Genomic DNA, 25,640 nt, shown 5'->3' with positions numbered 1-25,640 from the left:
AAGAGCAAGACAGAGAGGAGGGGGCAAGCAACCCCTTTTATAATGAGTCACACATACCTGGCTGATGCCAAGCAACTGTTGGGCAGAGCTTAGACAAAATGTTAACAATGTCTTACTAAATGTCATTATAACGTACTGTTTCCTTTATGCCCTTTAAGCATTGGAAAAGTCTTTCCCCATTTTACCACCTCACCTTCAGGCCTGGCAGCCCTCTTCCTTCAACCCCGCCATGTATATACTGGTATTTGTTGATGTACACTGGGGTTATTGCTATTTAAGTTGCTAGATTTCTTAGTATTCTTAGAGTTGTAAATATTATTTTCTTGGAGTTTCTCACCTTTTTTATATGTCAATAATCTGGTAAGAATTTTCACGTAGCGTGATATAATTTGTAAGTTTAAATCTAAAATGCAAATAACAACATTCCATTTATTTAGATGAACATTTATATACTCTATTTAAACAGATCTTATTCCAAGAAGAAATAAATTTACCTATACAAAGTATAAGTGTGGCTCTTTGAAATATTTTTTAAAATGAAGTTTGCTGTGTGTGATGGCTCACACTTGTAAATCTAGTACTACAGAGACTGAGAAAGGGAGGTGTCATGATTTCCAGGACAGTCTAAGGTACATTGTATGTAGTAAATTCCAGGACAGGCTGGGCTGTGGTGTGAAACCCTGTGTGGTGGTTTGAATAGGAAGGGCCCTAATAGATTCATGTACTTGAATGCTTGGCACATAGGAAGTGACACCGTTAGGAGGTATGGCCTTGTTGGAGGAAATGTATCACTCTGGGGGCAGGTTTCGAGGTTTCCTTATGTTCAAGTTCTGTCCAGTGTGGCTCACCGCCTCCTATTGCTGTTGCCTGAGATTCAAGGTAAGAATTTTCAACTCTTTCTCTAATATCATGTCTACCTGCATGCTGCTATGTTTCTCATCTTGATGATAATGGACTAAAGCCCTAAACTGTCATCCAGCCCCAAATAAATATTTTCCTTTATGAAAATAATAATAATAATAATAAATAATAACAACATAACCTAAAATCACCTAGGCCAAAAACAGAGTTCCCCATGTTAATGAGTTACTTAGAAATCCTGAGGACGTAGCCAATAAACTTTCTTTCCCAGACATTCCTCCCTGCAAAAGGTATTTATTCTGGGGTCAGATTCTGAGAAAAGGGTTGTGCACCTGTTTTCCACCATGAACAACCAATAAACTATTTGGAACCACTGACTGTCCATTTCTTCAAGATCTCCCATGGAGAGCCATGGAAAAGGCATTGGACAAAGCCACAGCTTAATTTAAGTCTAGAAGGCCTGTCTATGCTCCCAACCACAACCACCACCAAGCTTGCCTCTGCCAAGCCAAGGACAATCACAGCTGGACAAGCCAGAGCTTCCCTTCCCATTACTTCTACCCTGCATCCAGGCTAGCCTCTGTCCCCAACCCTCAGCCCCAGACTGCTTTCTCGGCTCTTCCAAGATGCCCAGGGGTGCCTAGATGTCTGAGAGTCAGAAAACCCACACAGTACTGATCTCATTTGCAAGCCCAGGTACCCTGAAGCAGCTCTGGCTTTCCAACTTCCTGCCCAGGTGGCAGCACAGGCATCGTGGGATTACCTCAGATGAACTCCTAGCATTTTGCCTCCCCAAGTGGTCATGTCAAGAGGCAGAGAAGATGTGGACCCACAAAACTCAGGACACATGATGCTGTATGAGAGTCCACCCTGGCTTAGCTTTATCACTTGGGTCCCTATTACTTTTTACTTCCTGTCTTTCCCTTGCAAGATTAACTTCCTAAGTGAATCAGTTAATCTGATTTATGAAAATTGTTCATCTATTCGTGCATGTGCATTCCATGGTGCATAAGGTGAGGTCAGAGGACAACTTGTTAAAGTTAATTTTCTTCCTCCACCATGTGAGTTCCAGAAATAGAACTCAAGTTGTCAGGCATGGCAGCAAGCATCTTCACTCACTGAATCTTCTCTGAGGGCTCTGATTACAGAACAATTAAATTCTCCTTTTTTGTTTCCTGCTCATTCCTGATACTTTTCTTTCACTATAGTGGTAATGGTATATATATATATATATATATATATATATATATATATATACCCTACTTCACTAGCTGAAGCATTGATTCTTATTCATTGGTCATTTCCTCATCACTCAAAAACAACTACAAGTACTGGGACAACTGGATGTTTATCAATAAAGGAATCACATCAGGCTCCTACACCATACTGTATATGTAATTTAATTCAAATTGGAACAATGACTTAGATATATAAGCCACAAACCATGAAAGTCTTGCAGGAAAACATAGGGGCAGTTCTTTCTGTACTTGACTTTGGTGGTGAGATTCTTGGCAGTGGCATGGATACCACATGATCAGAACAGTATTAAATAAGGAGAACGTCATTGAAAACAGCAATCTGTGTGCATCCAAGAACATTATCAAGAAAGCAAAGAGGCAATCTATATAAATATCCATAACAGGTAAATCTATACAGATAGAGAGAAGATTGGTGGTTAGACAATCAAAGGGATGAAGAATGGAGAGTCACTGCTTGATGGTTACAGTGTGTTTGAAAGAGAATGAAGATAAGATCATGGCATGTCAGATACTTACCCATAAATTTTTGATTTTGTTATAAGACTAATGAAAATAAAATCCAAAAAAGCCACATAGTCGATATTATTCAACCGTTAGTAAAAGTCATGCCATTCTTTTCAAAATCCCTTTATTTTTTAAATTAACTTGTACATAAATTTACTTTTCTGTAAAATTCTCAGTGAGGATAAGTGCACATGTGAATACAAGGGCCAGTAGAAGTCAAAAATAGTATCAAGTCATGGATGGAAACTGGACTTTTAGGGCTTGTGAGAAGAGGTGTAAGTGGTGGGAAATGTCCCTTGGTCCTCTACAAGAGTAGCAAGGTTTTCTACTTCTGAGCCCTCTCTCCTGCCCATTAGGGCACTCTTGCACAGTGAAATCACATCTAAATGGTTGTACATAATTGACTAAAAGTTATGGGTATCAGTAGCATAAGTGATGCTCTATTCCATCATCAGAAATATAAGGCAAAGGCACAGATGCATCCAGGCCAGGGAGAGCTGAATGCGGCATCATAAGATCAGTTGACCAGAAGAAAGTTCCCTCATCTAGAACACGCTTTCACCCTATTTGCTCATCCTCAAAGAGCTGCAAGTGTGAGGGAAATGCTGAAGTGTGAACTCTTCTCACGTAGTATATGTGCTTTTATGGAGAAGAGAACCTGCCACAGAACAGGATGCTGTTGGTTTTGTTGTGTCTGATGAAGAAAAGGAAGGGATGGTCAGCACAGAACCAGGAGCCACCAGAGGATAGGGGGACTATATTGACACTGGAGGCTGCTGCAGCAGCTTCTGTGCCTTCCTCATTGACCTCCACTACACTCTTATGAACAAACTTGGACCCACACAGGTTTCTCTCTGGAGCCATTGCTGATAAGTCAGCCTTGGTCTCTTCAAAGGCATCCACTATTCCCAAGCGCTGCAGCAGAGACTTCATGTCATAATCCTCTTCCAGCTTAAATTTTGGAAGGAAAACTTCAACGTGAGTGTATGACATCGTGTCTGGTTGGGTCCAGGCTGTTAACTTTTCAAAAGTGAGATCTTCTTCTACCTGCCGAAGGAGAATTAGAGACTTTCAGATTCACAGTTGAGGTCTTACCCAAAGTAACATGTGCACTCCTACTCACAGTAACCCCTATTGGCATACAAGGGAAATGAGCATTCACATGGACAGCCACATGAGGGCCCAGCTGTCTTATTAGCTCATGTGTTACTTCCTTGATGGGCAGAGATGTCAAGCAGCCAAGGGGAGGAAGACCTGGCCAACCTCTCATAAACCATTTCTGAGATATCTTTTATTCTGACAGGTGTCATGTGTCAGGCAATTAAAATAAAATTATTAATCTGAAAGAAATAACTTTGTTGTTGTGAGCCACACCAAAGGGAAGTGATCCAGGGTAGAACTCTATGTGTTTGGAGAGCTGTTGTGGCTGGAATGAGAAATTCTACCCAAAGGCTCATACCACACCCTTGTTTGGAAGCTTGTGTCAACATTTTGGAAGGTAGTGAAAATTTTAGACATGAGGCGGGTCTAGCTGCATGAAGGCCATATTTGCTGGAGGTGTTTCTTGGAAGCTCCTCTTTGATCCTATGTGTCCTTTCTCCTTTCTATGCTTCCTCTTAGCTAAAAGATCCTGCCACATGCAGCTGCTGCCACAATGCCAAACAATGATGCTACCATGTAACTTGAAAAAAAACCTCTGAAACAGTGAGCCAACATACATCCTTCCTGCCCGGGGTTATTCAAGTCAGGCATCTTGTCAGTGATGAAAAACTAGCTAACACCCTAGAGAAACGATGGCACAGCTATGAAGCTGGATACTGAGAGCCAGGGAGCTTCTCTGCTTACAAAGAGGTTCTTTATATCATGCACACTCCACTGCCTACTATTCAGAGGATAACTCACACCATGGGCAGTCCCTCAGCAAGGAAGGCCAAGAGGTCTTATAATGACCTGCCTGACTGCTATTCTTCTTTGCTGACTACAAATGCAATACTTTTATCTATTGTATGACCGCAAATATTAAATAAAATACTGACAAAGATCATGACATGAATTAAATGTTTGGAGGGGGCCTATTTTCCAATTGCCAAGTTCAATTATTTGAGTTTCCTTGATTTCACCCTATGAGGTAGCAATTGCCCATACTACTTATGGATTTATGTCATATGGTAAGGACAAAAAGTTACAATGGGAATGTTGGATGCAGATTTGAGTCCAAAGCCACACATAACTTGAAGCTGACTCTGTGAGTACCAACCCCTCAAAAATAAATGACAAAGGTGAAAATCATTGAGTTCTGTTCTGATGACAAAAGACACCAAGGACACTGGATTCTTCTCGAAGACATTTAGAGCGATGAATGCTGTGGACTCTCCTGGCTCACCTTGCTGATGTCCACACTCTCATCAGGTAACAGGACCAGAAAGCACAGCTCATCGCCCTTGTAGGGTATCATCAGCAATGAAGCCGGCACCTCCTTCACATATTCATAGCAAAAGATGCCCTCCTGATACATCATCTGCACTGGCCTTGTCTCATCCTAAGCAGAAAAATACATGGCATTAAAGCATATTATTGAGAGATGTCAAGGTTTCCAAATGAGCTGCTGTTAACTTCAGGGCCACAGTGAAATTTTCAGCACTCGCTATGTAAACAATATTCATGTTTCAGTAAAAGCTTAGACTATGTCTGCCCATCTCTTCCAGATGCCATTAAACATACTGAATGCAAGCAGATATGGTACTGTCTCTGTTAGGGTGTGTCCTATGAGATAAAACACCATGCTAAAAAACTTGGGCATGAAAGGATTTACCTGATTACTAATCTCAGTCCATGTTCCATTTCTGAGGGAATTCAGAGCCAGAACTCAGGCTGACGACATGAAGGAATGTTACTCATTGGCCTGTCCCTCATGGACTACTCTGTGTGCTTTCTTTCATAGCTCGGGGCCACCTGCCCATTGTTGGCACCACCCACAGTGTGTGGTGCCCTTGTCAAACAATCATGAAAATGCCCAACAGATTTGCCTCTAGAATAATCTTATGGAGGCAGCTTCTCAGTTTAGAGTCCTTGTTTCAATTGTGTCAAGTACACACACACACACACACACACACACACACACACACACACACACACACACACACCAAGGACAATAATAAAAGCCCAAACCAAAAATTATCATGATATATATAGACATATATAATATAGAAAGATAACGTGTTATCTAGAAAAAGAAACCTAGCATTCACATATTAATATTCTATAACCATAGAGTTGGGTTTAAATGATGCACTAAGGCTCGTGCTTTAAAGCCTTTGTCCCAAGATAGGCAAACTAAAAGCAGGCCAAACTTTTAGGGTGTCGAATTTAATGGGAGAAAACTAAATATTTTGAAATATTTATGAATCTCTGAAGGACATATTGGCATTCTAGCCCCTTGCTTTTTCTCTCTTTTGCTTCCTGTGTGCTGTGAGATGGAGAAGCCTTCACCATGCATTTCTACAATGGTTTGCTGCACCAGCATAACATGGGTTGATGGGCCCAATGAAACCAGACTGAAACTTCGGGACTCATCAACCAAAATAAGCATTTCTTACTTGAATTTGACAATCTCAGAGAGTTTGTTGCACTAAAGGAAATATGACTAATACTTCAGATTTAGGATTTTCACCATTTAATATGGTCAATATATCTAAAAAGAACAAGCATAATCAATTATAAATAACAGAAAAAAGTTACCACAAAGTAGACAGTAATATTTTCATAGTGCTGTAAATAGGACTACAGACAGATATGTCCTCTCAGAAAACAATCTGTACAATGGAGCAATACATGTTCAAAGGTTTATGATGGGTCACAACCTTCTAACCTATTACAGGGTAGGAAGATCAGGAGTACAGACACTCACAGGCTTAGGATGGAGCTACATCCTGATAGCCCATCAGAGGCAAGGGAGATTCAAGTTAAATTACTACAAGATTGGAACCATATTCATAGATGTCCATTCATCTTTGTGATGAAGTAACATTCTGATAACCATCCCAATGCAGAAAATTCTTGCCAACCATTACAAGCCAAGAACCATTAGGATTGAGACTCATGTATTGTTTTGTCTTTAATTCCAGTTGGTTCATTTCCAATAGACTAGGAGTAATTTTTAAATACAAAAGTAGGCCATCTGGGAAGACTTTACTAATATTGATACAATAAACATAAAATTTGCCACAGATTATCAATAATAACTATTAAACTGCCTAATAAAAGAACTTATTCTTTTATGAACTTTTTTACTGTGCTGCTGATAAAAAGGATATGGGGAGTTTAACATTTATAATACTCAAAAATGTAATAAATTATACTTTATAGGGATCAGGTGAATCAACCTACAATCTACTTTAATTCAAATTACACTCTAATCAGACTGAGACCTTAGTCACTCATTTTCAATATTAGAAGCTATAATTATTTCTTAATAATGTAAACTGACCAATAATTTAAAATAATTTAATTAAAATTTTTATTTTAATAATTTATTTTATTTAATAATTTAATTTTAAATAATTTAAAATGCTTATTTTAATTAAAAAGTACTCTTCTACAAATGTTTGTATTTCTATTCTGCCTCTATACATGTTTCATATTACCTTAGCACCTCTGTTTTTTCTTTAAGGAACTTAAAAGGAAACTTGCATTTCTAGACTGAGGTTGCAAGAAAGGGTGTGAGAAAGAATCAGAAGCAGTAAGAGTCGCCATCCGTGCACAGACTTATGCAGGCAGCAAATACTCCTTATCCTATCATCCCTCTCCAGATTTAACCTTTCGATCGGGAACATAAGTCTCAAATGGTTTTTGTGCTTTCCTGATCTCTTTCTGAGCTGACTGCCAGGCCATCACTCCACACAGGATATGCAATGTCTACCCTGAACCCTGAAAAACACATTCATGATTAAAGTTTCCCATGGAATTTCTTCCTCACACTGGCATGAAGTTCTGGATACTATTCCTTACCTTGTTTATTTTAAATGGCATTTCCACGGTGGATCCTTCGTCAAACTGGCGACCCCATGTCGCTTTCAAATATAAGGCATTGCCGAGAACCAGCCTGGTCTGGAAATCAACTGAGTCATCTGACAACAACTCTGGAATTTTGCCTTTTGAGAAAGCAGAGATTTCATTGTTTTTTTTTTTTCATACATATGTGAGGCATAAACTGATAAAATATATGGGCAGATCCAAACATCATGTGTTCAAATTTGCAAAAATTTAGATAAATATATTAATAAATAAAACACCATGAAACAGCTTTGAATGGAGGTCAGACAGAATGGAGGAACATCACCAAGCTGAGGTTGGAAGAAGATTTGTAAGTCTCTCATGGAAAGCAGGTTTGGGAAAAGAAGATGAAGAACAAAACAAGGAGAAAATGTGGGAAGAAGCCACTGTTACGCCCTGGAGTGGCTACTGTTGGTTGCCATTTTGATCACATTTGAAATCTGCTAGGAGTCCTGTTTCTCTGAGGGTCTGTGAAGAATGTTTCTAGAAAGAATAAGTAATAGAGACAAAGTTCCCCAGGGCTGGACAACACATTGTTGTTCTGCTAGACACAGAGGTCAGAGAGTGAAACAGCACTGCGCTTGCCCACTTGTCTTCAGTCCTTGCATGTGAGGGCATCTGGTCTATGCAAGCCACCATACTAGACATTTTTAGCTGCCAACTGATTTGGCCATCATGAGGATAAAGGCTAGTGGCTCTGCAGAATCCTCAAGGCCTTCCAGGCCAGACTGAGGCTACTGAGGTCTCCAGCCTCCTAGACTCAACAATTTCCAGATTATCAACTTACTAACACATTAATGTTAAATATACAGTTTCATCTAGCATTCCATGGTCATGCCCACTTTTAACATACCAAAACATGTCAGAGAAACTGAGGTAGAAAGTAGTTTGTAGAGGAGGTATTATTATTTCACACCTTGGAATCTATCCCAAGAAGACATAATAAAGGTCAAGGGACAGAATCCTTTTTTTCTCTATTAAGGGGTATACTTTCACCGATCCAGGTGATGCTTGCTGATTACAATATCAAGAGTGCACAAGAGGTAAAACTCTAGTGAGAATTGGGCAAATAATTGAGGACTCTAAGGAACAATTTTCCTTCTATACTCTCTGTCTTTTAGAAGAATGTACCTAGTGACTTGGAGGCATTTGAATGGTTCAAATATCAGACAATGATCTCAATGATTGATAAGACCAATGCTGGAACCCTGTTATATCTGACATTAAAACATGTAAGCTTCAACCCCAAATGGGAGCTTTTTCAGGTTAATGGAACTAAGCAGTCCTGGCAGAGTATTGATAATGGAAATCAAGTCTAGGTTCATCATATGTAAGGAATGGAATAAATGCAGGAACCATGGAAGCAGAAACAGGATTTCTCTTCAGAGGTATAGGTGGTCAGAGCCGAGACAACACAGGCTCTAGGAAGAAGCAGACACCAGAGAGGTTTAGAGGAAGGTCTATCCATGAATCTTCATCTCAGAGATGGTGGAGTCACATGACCTGGGATCACTGCAGAATACCCAGGTCTTCTAATGTAAACTGTTAGACCAGAAATCAGGCTCATGAGTTCTCATCACATTTGCATCGGCCCCACTGTCCTAGGGAAATATACAAACAACTCTTTATTTAAAATCTAAGTGTCTCAGTAGAGCCTCCATGAATTCACGGAGCTCTACATTATACCAGGTGTCTAGGTGGTCTGAATGACTTTGACTTAATCTCTGTGAGATTAGTCTCTGTCGAGGAGAAGGAAAATTAAGAGAAGAGGTAGAGGAGGAAGAAGAGAGAGGGTCAGATGGAAAGCACAAGAATATGAACTGTGGAATAACTTGAAATTCTGACCTTCAGTCTGTTTGGAGACCCACGTGTTTATGTGTTTCCTTGACTCCTCTGCAGCTTCGGCAAAGGAGAGCTGCTCCATCTCTGAGTGATAGAATTTAATACAGGACTCCTTAAAGGTCTGTGGAGAGAAAATATTTGGGAAGGTAACATTAAAATATAATATTTAAGCAAACTTCCTAACCTTCTGTAAACTATGGTTTTAAGAAAAATAAAATGAGTGTAGATAGCACCTTAAACAGCAAAAATCTTCATGTACTAGGCCTTTGCAGTGGGAATTAACCATTCATGGATAAATAAAAATTACTCAAATTATGAATAATAAACTATAACTAATAAATATGAATATAAATGATAAATAATCAATAAAAATTATTCAAATATGAAATAGTTCAAGGTATTATGATAGAATTGTGATTTTGGGGGTGGGGAGAAGATTATTTAAGTAACTCCCACAATGTAGTCCAGGCTGTGCAAGAACTTGTAACTCTCCTATCGCAGCCTTCTGAGTACAGGTATTACAGATGTGTACCCTCACACCAAGTAGAATTTGAAGTGTAGTTTTATCCTATTCTCTAGGGTCTTTCTTCCATGATATAGAACAACAAATTTGAATTCAATTGCTATCATTCCCCGATAAAACTTACAGGCAGGACTTCACAAGTTTTGTCTACAAAGATCCCGTTTGCCATTCTCAGGGAGAAGTATCTCTCTGACTTGCTCAGCTTCTTGAAAAGCAACTGGAAGCCCCGATGGATGTCTCCCTTTTTGCTCAAATGAGATGCCTGGGAAGGAGAAGATGAAACCTGACTTCAATGAAGAAACATTTCGATGAAGAAGGAATTCTGACGTAAAGGTATGGCTCAAGAGGATCATGGGATCTGATACATAGTCTCCCGAAACAAACCCCCAAAAAGAGGTACACAAGGACATGTGCACACACACACACACACACACACACACACACACACAAGCTCTGTATAAGTGGTTATGAGTGAACCTAAGCCTAGAAAGACCGTGAGGACTAATGATGAATACCTCTATTTGTCTTCGTGTCCTCGTGGACTGCCTTCGGAAATGATGAGAATGAGCGCCTACACATAAAAGGACCTTCATGAGAAAGAAGGTCCTGGCAAGCCAGAGAGCAACAGTGATGACTTCCCACTGTGCAGCTGCGTGCTGAAGGTTTTTCCTCAGGCAAATGGCTCCTGCCTGTCCTTGGAACCCTCTGAGGTGAGGAACTCTTTCCTCATCCCCTAGAATGCTCAGGATGCTGGTTAAAAGTCATCAGCCCGATGCCCAGTCAGCATGTGGACTAGCTACACATTGACCCACATCAGTATGGTGGCTGATGCAAGCAAGGTTGAACAAATAGAGAGCAAGAATTCTCCTTCCTCGCCATTGAATAATTACCAGATCTGTTGCTCTAAAAATAAGCTAGATCTCTGCCAACTCTCCTTCAAAGAATTTCAACACCTTTTTTTTCTTACCTTACAGTATTTGGGATGGAACCTAAGCTGTGACCCTAACAACATTGTTTCTCCACCTTTTAAAACTTTTTTAACATTTGAAACTACTTTTCCCAGGCTAGACTTGGATTTGGGGTCCTCCTATTTCAGTCTGCTTAGCTGTAGTTAAAGGCCTGTGCCTCCAGGTATCGTTGTGTGTAGTTTTAATGACCTGCTTCCTTCTGCTAGGCTTTGACTCTAACAGTTGCTCGCCTACAGTGCTTTCAGCCGCCATGCCTAGTTAACGTGTTCCCGAGATCCTGGCTATGGTCCAAGAAGAGCTGCTGCCATGCCAGCTGCTGTTTTCCTGAGACCACCCACTCCTCTGGCTGCCTTTGCTAATTGGCTGGGCAACCTACCCTCCTGAGAAGGCCTGGAGCTACTGCTTGTAGTCTACTGCCTCTCCACTACCTTAGCTGAGGGTTTCCAGAGGCAGTGGCTGTGCACTCTCTTGATCACCTGAGTGGCCATTGATGGAAAACACCAGACAATCTTACTATTTAAAATCAACTAGATGACACAATGGCTGGGTACAGAATGCATTGTCCTAAGCTCATCAGGTATCCTGTGTTGGAATGCTTCTGGTTGGGGATCCCACCACCACCATGAGGTGTAACAACCTCTGCCCAACCCCACCCCCACCCCTGCCTCCAGCCTACCTGGTATCTGGCTCCTCAGTTCCTCTGCCTGGCCAAAAATACCCTACTCTTGTGTCCTACTCTTCCTTCTGGGACTCAGAAATCCTACCTTTATTTCTTCATTCAGTTTTTGGCTTTTTCTGTCTTTATTTAGCCAATATAACAATTTGGGAACCTATCAACTATATCAACCTTCTTCTCCAAGATATAAATTGAATAAGATCATGACAAGTTAATTACACGGTATGAGGTACAAATGATACCTGGTCTATCAATTTGTCAATTTAGATAAAGTACTCTACCATCTATTCTAAGTTGAAAGGCTTACTATGCTACACCTGAGTTATGTCCTGGTTTTAGCTTATATACCATCTGAAAACCATCCTCTCAAATCTATATCATCTCTGTTGATGCTAAACAGCCTGGGTTGCTATGAGACTACCACCCTTCAGCCCTGCTCTCAGATGAGAGCCACTTAAATATTACCTGAAAAATATAGGAAGCACTAACATAGCTTCCAAAGCTAAAACAAACTGTAGAGACAGCTGTCTAACTAACAATCCTCTATTGCTCAAAACAGTGGAACAATTACTGGCATAGAACCTCTGACAGACCTTATGTGTAACAGGAATTATCATGAAGAATAGCTTGGCAGAACTATGCTGTCAACTATCCTGTGCCTTGTGTCCTTTCATAAGTTGTATTTTTTTCCTGTGGATGAATTAGGGCAACTCTTGCCCAGTGGCTCCTTGCCAGGAAAACAACTTCTTGAAGGTCATGATGTTCAACATCCTCTCTGAAACGTTCAGGTGGTACTATCAAGAGCAGACATTTTGCTAGACAAATGGTTTTTAATAATGAAATGGTCATAAATGTACTCTGTGGACTTCTGGTGCTTTTAAACACTATCTAGGTAAAGTATATCTGAACTGTTACACTTTAACTACTCTTGCTCTTTCTAATTGGAATATCTCAAAAACAACCCTTCATAATTAACTCAGAACCATGAGTTTGCTACCTGGCCCTTAATTCGTATTCTTGAAAGAGTTGCATAGACATAACCTATAGCAAGAAATTATTTATGTACCACTGGTAAATGAATTCTAGGCAAAGTATTGAGAGTTCCCCCAAGTTATTACCCAGAAAATTTCATTGCCCTTAAACAAGCCTTCCTGGAGGAGACCATGTCCTTCCTCTTTAGTCCTTGACCAATGAAACGTGTATGCATATTCCCATTGTCCCTTCTCAGCAGTTCTTATGTATGTGACATGGCTGTGCTTATAACAAAGGACTTACCTGAGATATCTGGACTTCAGTCTTTCCCTTTGCCCCCAAGAGGACCATAGCTAGAGTAGCGGAGATGCTCACAGGAGAGTAACATACATTTTGTGAAGGGTTGCTTTGACATAGCATCTTCAAAAGATGGATGGCAAAGGTGCCATTTGCTTCAGATAGGGTATTCATGATGCAGAGTCTGGAGGGAAAGATATGGTATGCAACACAGAGCTGAAGGTTCATTGTTCTACCGCAGGGTAATCTGGGACGCTACTTCTGGTTGTTATTTCAAAGATCATAAGTATTTTAAATCGAATTCAAAAATTCATTCTAGGTCATGGTCTTTACAATTTTAACGTTATCAGCCAAGGAAAGAGCTAGAAGGAAAGAGTATCAGGAACACAAAACAGAACACAGTAGATAGAGGCTGACTCTAGTCTCCTTCCATAGACACATATGTATCTTCTGACGAATGTTGAGGTTTCAATAAAGAAAAAAAGGAAAAGAAGAGGAAGCAAGGAAGAAAACAACCAGGAGTATCTATGGCCTTTAGCCTGGCTTCATCAACTCTGCATTCTGGACTCAGCCTGTAAAGAATCCTCCTGATATACCCAGGTGTGAATTAGACAGTGCCCTCCCCATTTGCAGTTTGATACGTAAGACACTGAAATGTCTAAAGACAGAGACCTAAAGACAGGCTGGTGTTCTCTACTCTGTTGTGCAGCAGGGAGCATTCTCCTGCAGTGACAGCTCAGGGAAGCTTGTACCTTCTGCAACCACACAAGCTGATTTTCTCTTGAGCATCCTTCCCCTCCCACAAGAACGGAGAGCTGGGCCTAGACCAACTGACTGCTCATGACACCTTCAGCCAATTCTGAGACCCTGTGCATCCCAAGGCTGTGTTCTCATTGTCGTGTGACCTTTGGACACTGGAAGTGTGTTTCAGAGTGCTTCCCAAAGTGGAAAATGCAGATCAAAAGCTTCAGGAGCCTTAGAACACCCCATCCCATGTTTCTTGCCACTCTTCAGACAGGCACACAGCATTCTAAGGGTGGACATAGATCCTCTGGCTGCTCCCCTTAAGTCTCCCAGGACTCTGGAGGAAAGGTGGGGTTGCTTTAGTTCAATGACTTACTTTCTGTTTGGTTCTCTCATCTGATCCAGCTGGCCCATCCCCTGCATTACTGCCCATCCTTACGTCACTTTAAAGTTGCTTCTGTGTCATTGAAGTGCTGTCTATTCCACCTAAAAGACCATCTACCACATCCCTGTCACTGAGTTCAGACTACTCCTCCTTTCCAACTTCATTGGGACAGGACAGCCTCAGGGCCTCTGCTGTCCTATCCTAGGGCAGCTGTCCCATCCCAGGTCTGCTCATCACTCTTAAGTGTGATCTTTCTCTAACTGATTGCTGTCTACCATCCTCGATACTCTGGAGCTCTGTGAAGGTAAGGAGATGGCTGTCACCCTAATAGTAAGCACCTGAAAACATACTCAGATAAAGGGGTTACTTGATTTCTCGGATAAATCGAAGACATAATTACTGTCAAAATGGAGTGAATTCTTATATAAATGGGAATGAGCAGTGCTCAAATTTAGACTAGAACTCGCAGATATTTAAATGACTCAGAAGTAAGACAGAGATTACTTTTGCAAAACATGGGGGAGAAGGCTAAAGCAGTCAACTTATCTGTCAATTTTAAGTACTGAGAGGAAGCATGAACAGAGGCCTGTAGAAAGGTTACCAACACCTTGCAACCCCTAGGCCTGACTTGAGGAGGAGCCAACACTGCCTAGATCCCTAGCCCCAGGATCAGCCTTGCTTCCATTGACCAGCAGGGATTCTTAAAGGAGGCTCCTTTTTTTAATGCCTATCATACACCACCTCCCAGTTGTCTCTGTCCCTAATTCTTCAGTCCTGTTTAACTCCTGAATTCCCGCCTGGATTCAGCCTGTGCCTTGTAAAACTGACCCCATCAGTACCACAGCCACACCCTGAGTCAGGCCGCAAACCTACCAGAGTAACTGCTGTTCAATGTAGCTTTTGCAGCCTCGATACTGTCTGTAGCTTAACAGAGCAGCCTTCCAGATTCAGCTGACCCCTTTATTCATTCATTTCAGGGTGGGCACTTCCTGTTTAGTGCCTCTGGTCATCTACAGTTAGACAGGCCTCTAGCTCTCACCTCTTCAAGAAGAGGACTGGTAGGGATTGGGGAGAAAGGTAGGCCCTTAGAGAAAGGGAAAAAGGCAGTTTTTGCTGTGTGACAAGGGAGAATGTTTACTGGATTATAATAGTACTCTGGGGTTGGGGTGGGATTTGGGGTGAGGGGATGTGGAAGTTCCCAGTATCAAAGCCCATTTCTTTACACCTACCTTCCTCTCCTCAACACCAATCCATTTTATGCTTTTCCTCCCAGTCATGAGAATTTCTTGTGAACAGAATACGTCGTTGTATGTGTGTGGTCTTCTATTACTAACCTGATGTTTCTGAGACTCAGTCTTAAGTGTTCAAGGTGGCAGTGACTGGGGCACAGGCAACAGACTTGCCACACAATTCTATCTGCAGGGGTTGGATTGTTTTGAGAATTCTCAACTCAAGTGAAACCACCAATCTTGACTGCCACAGAAAGGAATGAAACAGTATGAAATGGAGTGGAATTTATTGAGAAGCAAACACAAATATGTTGAAAGATAGTAATGTATCAAGGGAAGAAAAGGAGAAAAAGACCTACGCATTCAGGGCTCCACAGGAGAGCATGGCTTTAGTGTCTCAGCAGTAGCTACATGTGTGGCTTTGGTGGCTCTCCAAAATTACATCTTACAAAGATGCCGAAAAACCCTCGTTCTTCTTTATAGTTAACAGAAATGCAGTATTCATTTGATTCGTTATCTAAGGACAAGCTTTTAAAACTACAAAGAATGAAACTAAATGAAGACAAGACACATAATCAGAACTTCCCATACAAGGAAGCCTTGCTGGGGAACAGGAACATTAGGAAGACTTCTCAGACACAGGAAAGGCTGACTCGGTCTACAGTGTCATTGATCTAGTTCTGCTGGAGAGTATCAATGTTTGGCTTTGCCGAGCCTGAGTACTCACTCAACTTCAGACTGTCTGTGCTGCACTCAGTCTAGATAAAGCTTTCCACCCCAGTGCTCTCCTGTGGCTTATGAATGGGCGGCTTTTCCCAATCTCCAGGGTGCTTAGAATCTGCTGCCCAGCTCTATGTTTCCCAAAGAGGCTGCTCACACCCCTTGTCCTCTAACCCCTGACACAGCAGGAAGTGAGTACAGCTGCAGGACTGTTAGCCTGTGGCTTTCTTGCTCATCTTGCCTGAGGAAAGGTTTGACTTCCTTTACCTGAAGCATCTGCTTCCTCTGTTCCCATCTGTCCTCCACCAGCAAAAGGGGATTTCAACCTCCTTTCCCTTTAGGTTCCTCTTATTTCCTCTGCTTTGACCAATAGCCAGTCAGACCATCTCCTGTCTTAACTCATATACTTGGTGCCACTGTTCACTTGGGTCCCACATCACTGAAGAAGTTGCCCATTGTTATTTTCCCCTTTGTCCTTGTATCTTCTGACAGAAGATGGCATGTCCTAACCTAGTTTTCTTTTTGTTCTTGTATGTGGGTGGCTGGAACGTGAGTCTGCATTCCCCTGCCTGTCTGTAGGTCTCTATCTCTACCATACTGTTTTGTGCTAAATATTAAAAATAGCCAGTCCCTTTTATCCTGTGCTAGTGCCGGCACTGTTGGGCCACATGGCATCTGTGGGGTACCTTTATATCAGTGGTGGCCAGTTCCAGTGTGGCACCATGCTACATTACCTCTAAGCCTGGTCTTTTGGCTCTTATTGCTAGCTGCCCTCTCCTTGGCTGTCTCTCTGCCAGCCGGGAACTCTCCGGTCCCAACTACCCAGTGTAATCAAGACTCAATAGGTCCAACAGAGGCTGGCCTATCGTGGCTCCCTGCCACAGACTCTGTCCACATTCACAGGAACCACCCTCTGGTAGCTAAAGTATAAACTCCCAACTATCTGGTAAAATCAAGACTCAATAAGCTGTAATTTAGCAATCAGATTTATATGTTAAATTCTCAATCTACAATACATCCACACAATAAACTCACAACCAATTGATAAAAATATAAACTACCCACCTAGGTAAGATAAATTGACCTATAGAAATCCATTCTTTAAGAAAATTTCATAACTACCTAGGGCCATTTAAGACCACCCAGATCGGGGTTGTCCTTCGCTGTCTCCATTTTGACTCCTCTTCTTTCCCCTTCTCCCTCACCTCACAAAAGCTTTGTCTCCGCCTTACTTTTTACTGTCCAATCAGGGGCCTTGACCTAATTTGTGCCAGCCCCCATCTGCATAGAGACATCAGCCTACAGTACTGTGGCTTGTGTACTCCATCATCTAGGCCGGTGCTTTCGTGTGTTCTGGGTGTGTCAGTATGTGCCTGTGTGCCTAGGCTGCCAGCCTGGTTCTTCACACAGTGAATAACTATGTCCTATTTGTCAACTCCTCTGACCCCCTCCTTTCCTAGAATCAGAATTTGGGTCACACAGTGGCAGGAAGGCAGCCCGGGATGTAAAGTGCTCCTACTTTGGTGGCTAGAAAAAAAAAAAAAAAAAGGCCTGAAAGAAATGTTATGTGAGAAACAATTCAGTAGGATTTAATAAACTTCAAGTGGGGGTTGAGCTGTGAAGACTTCGTTCAACAGTCTGCGAACTATGGATCCCCAACAGGAGTCATTATCAGAGACTTTCAGTATGGTGAACAAAAAGGTCGGTCACAGCTGGATATGGTGGTACACATTTGCACTGCTTGAATCAATAGCCAGAGCCAAGCATATTATGGGGCAGTGGACCATGCCACCAGACAGAAAACTTGGTAAGGTTCAGCAGATTCAGAAACCCTTGTAATTCTTAAATGATAGACATTTAAATCTACTTACTTCTGACCAGGTTCTGACCAGTCTTCATAGAGAAGACTGTATAAATTAGTCATGTAGGAGCAACAATTGAAGCTCCTCCACATGTAGATGAGGCATCCCTAACATTCCAGAGCAATCCAATAGAAAGCATCTGCCTTTATAGCCCAACACACCCCAAATGTATATAAGACCCTATCCGCAAGGAATAACGTGCAAGAGTTATTTCACCAACGACTGTTTGAGAGTGTCTTCCTTATAGAGCGTTCTCTCCAGAAGCTTTCATCAAAGTCACTTCCTGCATGGGGTCCCTGACATTGGCTCCTAGATGCCCACTGCAGTGGCCTTGGAAGAGGCCTGACTGCCTGACTTGCTCTGGCTCTCCCTCCCTCCTGAAGAGCTGCAATTCTTTGGCCCCCCTGGCCAGGCCAGAGCCAAGACGATCCCCTTGGATAGGACCTTGTACACAACCCAGGCAGCCTATGTTTGTGATTTTCAAAACCAGTCTAGTCTATATATCAAATACCAGAGACAGCCTGGACTGCAAAGGGAGACTATCACAAACACACAAAAGAGCAACAACAGTCATATCAACCAACTGAGAAGGTCAGGGCCTTTGTGCTCTGGCAGCCCTAACAAGCCTGGCTTGAGCAGCTGTCCTTTAAAAGCAAATTTCAAGAGGCAAATTGTGGATTGCTGTCTATATGCAGGCGAGGGCAGGCACATTATAAAGCAAGGCCTGTGACTGGGAAGTGAAAAAGAAAGGTGGGGGCAGAGTTTGTGTAAGGCCGGAGGATGAGAAGGTGGAGAAGAACCAAGATTACAGCAGAGAAGGATGACCCAGATCTGTGTGGCTTTAAGTGGTGACAGGTAGCTATGAATATTTCATAAAGGATGGATTTTTATGAGGCAATTTGTCTTATCTAGGTAGGCAGTTTATATCAATATCAGTTGGTTGTGAGTTTATTGCGTGGACCTTCTGTGGAGTGAGAAATTACCGATATAAATCCAATTGATAAATTACAAGCTTATTGAGTTTTGATTTTAACAGGTTACTAGGAGTTGTGACTATAACCACAGGGGCTGATGGCTGAATGTGGCTGGCATTGTGGCTATCCTTGCCATGGGAACTAGAAGGGTGGTTGCATCTGGGTCTAGCCATGGTTTCAAGATTGCTTCAGGGCCCAGAGAGTAGCCAGCAGCAGCATGGAATAGAAACTGGGAACTTATCAAGTCCAGTAGAGACCTTTGGAAAACTCCTGGGCTGGAGAGTCTGACAAGTCTGGCTGAGATGAAAATACCCCACACATGCCATATGGCCATATAGTGCCTATGATAGTATGGGCTGGTGTCTCATTTTATTTATATTATTTACTACAACAGCAAGTTCATAGTGAAACAAGACAAAGGAGATTTAATACGTATGGCCACATAGGAGAGAGGTACTAAGTTATCTAGTGGGCTCGCAAGTCTGTCAGTGGGATTCCTGACATGAGATTACAGAAAGCAAATGATTTGAATTGATAGAGCTATACAGCCATGATGAGGTCCTGCCTATCATTGTACCATTGCTGACTGACTCTATTCTGTCCTGCAAGGTAGTCAGAGAAATCAGAAATCTCTCTATGGAAGATAATTTTCCTCGGGAAGGCTCTGGGATTTTGTATCCATCAGCATGGTGCTCCTAGGTAAATGGAAATTCTCTGCAGGACACTGTTGAAGTAGTTTTTAGCCAACTGAAGAACAAATGTCCCTTTAGAGTATCCTTGTTCTTTGTCAGGCAGGGCGGAAACAGTCTCCACTTGGTTCCAACACCCTAGCCTCAGGGTGTAATAAGCCTTTGTCTGAACAAATTCCATAAAAGGAATACAAGTGGAGACCAAGATTAGAACACATCCAGTTACGGTCAGAAAACTGGGTGTTAGAAACATTTGTCTATAACTGCTTGGCTTTGATCACTTGGATGAGAGCTTTTCTGAGCAACACTTTCTTGGTTAAAGACAGGTGTCACCTTGAAGCCTAAGTTGCTTTAAAGATGTGCTCCTATTTCAGCTCCTTATATTTCTACCATGGTCAGAGATCAAAGTTTCTGAGCTATCTCACTGTGCCCTTACATTCAGGATTTTACCTGTAAATATTTTAAAACACAGAGGAGGATCATTATCATAACTGCTACTGAAATCTGAATCATATACACATGATGGTGAGAAAATAAGTCATAGACCATGTAACAGGCTGAAATACTAACATGTCATCGAGTCTTAGGGAAGAATGCCCATAATGGAGAGTATGGAGCACAGAGAAAGCCTTGTAAAATTGAGTCTATAGAAAGCATTTGCCTTTCTTTTTCTAAGACATGATACCCTGAGCTGCTCTAACAGACAGTACATCCCATTTCTAGTTATTAAAAAAGCTTTCCCTAAATGGACTTGGGAGAAAATAAATCTGACAGCCATTTCTATGTCTTCAAACTGTCTGATTTTTCAAAAGAACCAGGAAACTGCAAATTATTGATTTAAAATTATTAATGAAATTAAACACTATGGTAAAATTTTAATTTCAAGTTTATTAATGATTTTCAAAGCTTCTGAACCTTCCCAAAGGAAGGTATATAACTTCAGAAAAAGCAGCTACTCAGCAAGCCAGGAGGCCTCACCAGACCACTAAAGTTGTGACTCTGATCACCTTGAGAGAGGAATCCAAAGATATTTTTTGCATATAGCGGCATACGGAGTAGCAGTCAAGGATGCTCTGTAGGATGCACAGAAGTTGGCTCACAGCCAGGGTGTACAGACAAGAGAAGAGTCCTTTAAGGGTGCTGTAAATGCTCTTAGTCTCAAACTTCTGCCATTTTATCCTTTATTATGACCCAAGTTTTTAATGCCTGGTACAGCTACTTAAAATGACCACAGTAGCTCTGCATCCCCACCCTCTTAGCCCACATGCAGTTGCAGTTTGATTCCTCCCCAACCCCCAGGATCTGACACACCAGGATCACAGGTGAGACTCTCAAACCCTGCTCCAATACCTGGTATAACTAGGACCCAGGTACTGAGAGACGAAGGTACCCTGCCCAGCCAGAGTCACACACTCCTTCTAGTTTGCAACTGTGCCGTGAGCAGAGCCTGTGGTCTGCATCCCTATCCACTCAGCACACATGGAGATATAGCTTGACCCCAGGGGTTCAGACACATCCCAGATCTCAGGCTTACAGGATCACAGGCTCATAGGTTCACAGGAGGGTCGGGCTCCAGTCAGAGACAGCAAGGCTAATCAACACCAGAGATAACCAGATGGCAAGAGGCAAGCACAAGAACACAAGCAACAGAAACCAGTACTACTTGGCAACATCAGAAACCAGTTCTCTCACCACAACAAGCCCAGGATAACCCAGAACAGCTGAAAAGCAAGATACATATCTAAATTCTCATCTCATGAAGATGATAGAGAACTTTAAAATGTAAATAACTAACTCCCTTAAAGAAATACAGGACAACATAGGTAAAAAAATAGAAGCCCTTAATGAGGAAACACATAAATCCCTTAAAGAAATACAGGAAAACACAAATCAAACAGGTGAAGGAATTGAACAAAGCCATCCAGGATCTAAAATTGGAAATAGAAATATTAAAGAAAAGATAAGAGGAAACAACCCTGAAGGTGGAAAACCTAGGAAAGAGAGCAGAAGTCACGGAGGCAAGCATCACCAACAGAATAAAAGAGATAGAAGAGAGAATCTCAGGTGTAGAAGGTACCATAGAAGACATTGACACACAAAATAGTCAAGAATACCAGGACACAGTGAAAAGACCAAACCTAAGAAAAGAAGGCAGAAGAGAGTGAAGACGCCCAACTCAAACTGCCAGACAAAATTATAGACAAAAATTCCCTAACATAAAGAAAGACATGCTCATACATATACAAGAAGTCCACAGAACACAAAACGAAAAAAAAAAGAAATTCTGCCCATCACAAAATAAATAAAACACCGAATGCACAGAACAAAGACAGAATATTGAAAGCGGTAAGGGGGAAAGGTCAAGTAACATACAAAAGCGGACTTACCAGACCAGACTTCTGAAAAGAGACTCTAAAAGCCAGAAGATCTTGGCTAAATGTAATACAGACCCTAAGAGAACAAAAATGCCAGTCCAGGCTACTATACCCAGCAAAACTCTCAATTATCATAGATGGAGAAGCCAAGGTACTCCAAAACAAAACAAAATTTAAACAATATCTTTTCACTAATCCAGCCCTACAGAGGATACTTAAAGGAAAACTCCAACACAAGGAGGGTAACTACACCCAAGAAAAAGCAAGAAATTAACATTCTGACAATAAACCAAAAGAAGAGAAACACACAAGCATAATTCCATCTCTAACAACAAAAATAACAGGATGCAACAGTCATTGGTCCCTAATATCTCTCAACATCAATGGACTCAATCTCCCAATAAAAAGACATAGGCTAACAGATGGGATTCTAAAACAGGACCCAGCATTTTTGTTCCATACAAGAAATATACCTCAGTGAAAAAGATAGACACTGCCTCAAAGTAAAAGGCTGGAAAACAATTTTCCAAGCAAATGGTCCCAAGAAACAAGCTGAAAACACATTCTAATGTCCAATAAAATAGACTTTCAAACAAAAGTTATCAAAAAAACAAAGATGAGGATGGACACTATATACTGATCAAAGGAAAACTCCACCAAAATGAACTCTACATTCTGAACATCTATGCACCAAATGCAATGACACACACATTTGTAACAGAAATGTTACTGAAACTAAAAGCACACATTAACCTCACATAATAATAGTAGGAGACTTCAACACCCCACTCTCACCAATGGGTAGATGATGGAAACAGAGACTAAACAGAGACACAGGTGAACTAACAGAAGGTATGAACCAAATAAATTTAACATATATCAAACATTTCATCCTAAAACAAAATAATATACATTCTTCTCAGCACCTCATGACACCTTCTGAAAAACCAACCATAAAACTGAACACAAAACAAACTTCAACAGATATAAAAAGATTGAGTTAATCCCCTGAATCCTATCAGACTACCACAGACTAAGGCTGGTCTTCAATAACAACAATAACAACAGAAAACCTACATACACATGGAACCTGAACAGCTCTCTACTTAATGATAACTTGGTCATGGAAGAAATAAAGAAAGAAATTAACGACATTTAGAATTTAATGAAAATGCAGGCACAACCTACCCAAACTTATGGGACACAATGAAAGCAGTGCTAAATAACTTATAGCCCTGAGTTTCTCCATAAATTAATTAGAGACATCTTATACTAGAAGCTTAACAGCACATCTGAAAGCTCTAGAACAAAAATAAGCTAATACAACAAAGAGGAATAGACAGCAGGAAATAATCAAACTCAGGGTTGAAATCAATCAAGTAGAAACAAAGAGAACTATACAAAGAATCAACAAAACTAGTAGCTGGCACTTTGAGGAAATCAACAAAATAGATAAACACTTAGCTATACTAAATAGAGGGCAGAGAGATCTTATCCAAATTAACAAAATCAAGAATGAAAAGGGAGGCCGCCGGATCTGAAGGGACCCGGTCAACAGCTCCCTGTACCCAAATCCCATGGGAGGGAGAGCTAAACCTTCAGAGGGGCAGACACACCTAGGAAGCCAAGAGAGACTACTCTCTGCCCAAATTTCTGACTCTAGAGGAAAACACCTAGTGCCATCTGGGACCCCTGTACACAGGGAATCGAGAAAAGGCGGGGCAGGCGCTTCTGGTTGCTGCCCTCATGGAAAGCTGAAACACAGCTCCCCAGGAGCAACTTCAGGCTCGGGACCAGAGATAAGACCAACTTTTCTGCTCCAAGTGACCTGCCTAGTTGACACAGGACACATGCGCACAGGAACAGCTGAAGACCAGTAGACAGGAAAGACTACAGGCCTGAAAGCAGAACACTCTGTTCCCATAACTGGCTGAAAGAAAACAGGAAAACAGGTGGATAGCACTCCTGACACACAGGCCTATAGGACAGTCTAGCCACTGTCAGAAATAGCAGAACAAGGTAAGACCAAAGACAACCTGATGGCGAGAGGCAAACACAGGAACCTAAGCAACAGAAACCAAGATTACATGTCATCATAGGAGCCCAATTCTCACACAAAAGCAAACACTGAATATCCAAGCACACCAGAAAAGCAAGATATTGATTAAATCACATTTGATCATGATGATGGAGGACTTCAAGAAAGACAAAAAGAACTCTCTTAGACAAACGCAGGAAAACATAAATAAACAAGTAGAAGCCTATAAAGAGGAATCACAAAATTCCCTGAAAGAAATACAGGAAAACACAATCAAACAGGAGAAGGAATTAAAAATGGAAATAGAAGCAATAAAGAAAGCACAAAGTAAGACAACCCTGGATATAGAAAACCAAAGGAAGAGAGAGGGACCCGTAGGTACAAGCATCACCAACAGAACACAAGAGACAGAAGAGAAAATCTCAGGAGCAGAAGATTCCATAGAAATCATCGAAACAACTGTCAAAATAATGTAAAAAGGAAAAAGCTACTGGTCTAAAACATACAGGAAATCCAGGACTCAATGAGAAGATCAAACCTAAGATAATAGGTATAGAAGAGAGTGAAGACACCCAGCTCAAAGGACCAAGAAATATCTTCAGTAAAATCATAGAAGAAAACTTCCCTAACCTAAAGATAGAGATATCCATAAACATACAAGAAGCCTACAGAACTCCAAATAGATTGGACCAGAAAAGAAACTCCTCCCATCACATAATAGTCAAAACACCAAATGAACAAAACAAAGAAAAAATATTAAAAGCAGTAAGGGAAAAAGATCAAGAAACATATAAAGGCAGACCTATCAGAATTACACCAGACTTCTCACCAGAGACTATGAAAGCCGGAAGATCCTGGACAGATGTCATACAGACCCTAAGAGAACACAAATGCCAGCCCAGGTTACTATATCCAGGAAAACTCTCAATTAACATAGATGGAGAAACCAAGATATTCCATGACAAAACCAAATTTACACAATATCTTTCTACAAATCCAGCCCTACAAAGGATAATAAATGGTAAAGCCCAACATAAGGAGGCAAGTTACACCCTAGAAAAAGCAAGAAACTAATCGTCTTGGCAACAAAACAAAGAGAAGAAAAGCATGCAAACATGATCTCACATCCAAATACGAATATAACAGGAAGCAACAATCACTATTCCTTAATATCTCTCAACATCAATGGCCTCAACTCCCCAATAAAAAGACATAGATTAACAAACTGGATATGTAATGAGGACCCTGCATTCTGCTGCCTACAGGAAACACACCTCAGAGACAAAGACAGATACTATCTCAGAGTGAAATGCTGGAAAACACCTTTCCAAGCAAATGATCTGAAGAAGCAAGCTGGAGTACCCATTCTAATATCGAATAAAATCGGTTTTCAACCAAAAGTCATCAAAAAAATAAGGAAGGGCACTTCATATTCATCAAGGGAAAATTCCAAGATGAACGCTCAATCCTAAATATCTATCCTCCAAATACAAGGGTACCTACATACATAAAAGAAACCTTACTAAGCTCATTATACCTCACACAATAATAGTAGGAGATTTTAACACCCCACTCTCATCAATGGACAGATCATGGAAATAGAAATTAAACAGAGATATAGACAGACTAACAGAAGTTATGAACCAAATAAACTTAACAGATATTTATAG

The 25,640-nt window shown here is 41.2% G+C and overlaps 1 protein-coding gene across 2 annotated transcripts; it reads right to left on the bottom strand.

The window, feature by feature from the left end:
- Positions 1 to 2,731: 2,731 nt before the first annotated feature.
- LOC116883630 (serpin B9-like) lies at positions 2,732 to 17,296 on the bottom strand. Of its 2 annotated transcripts, XM_032884821.1 has the most exons (7): positions 17,281 to 17,296; positions 12,961 to 13,130; positions 10,166 to 10,303; positions 9,522 to 9,639; positions 7,632 to 7,774; positions 5,008 to 5,163; positions 3,267 to 3,671 (listed from the first exon to the last, which is right to left on the bottom strand). In XM_032884821.1, exons 2-7 carry the CDS (start codon positions 13,126 to 13,128, stop codon positions 3,267 to 3,269), a joined length of 1,128 nt encoding a protein of 375 aa, XP_032740712.1. In that variant the 5' UTR covers positions 13,129 to 13,130; positions 17,281 to 17,296. The 2 variants fall into 2 exon arrangements, with proteins under 2 accessions (XP_032740711.1, XP_032740712.1); XM_032884820.1 differs by lacking the exons at positions 12,961 to 13,130; positions 17,281 to 17,296 and adding an exon at positions 10,617 to 10,729 and having other exon boundaries at positions 2,732 to 3,671.
- Positions 17,297 to 25,640: the final 8,344 nt, after the last annotated feature.

This window comes from Rattus rattus, chromosome 14, assembly GCF_011064425.1.
Source record: "Rattus rattus isolate New Zealand chromosome 14, Rrattus_CSIRO_v1, whole genome shotgun sequence".
In the NCBI taxonomy this organism is placed as follows: Eukaryota; Metazoa; Chordata; class Mammalia; order Rodentia; family Muridae; genus Rattus; species Rattus rattus.
Note: the sequence above shows the minus strand (reverse complement) of the source record. Positions and strands in the feature narration are given on the sequence as shown.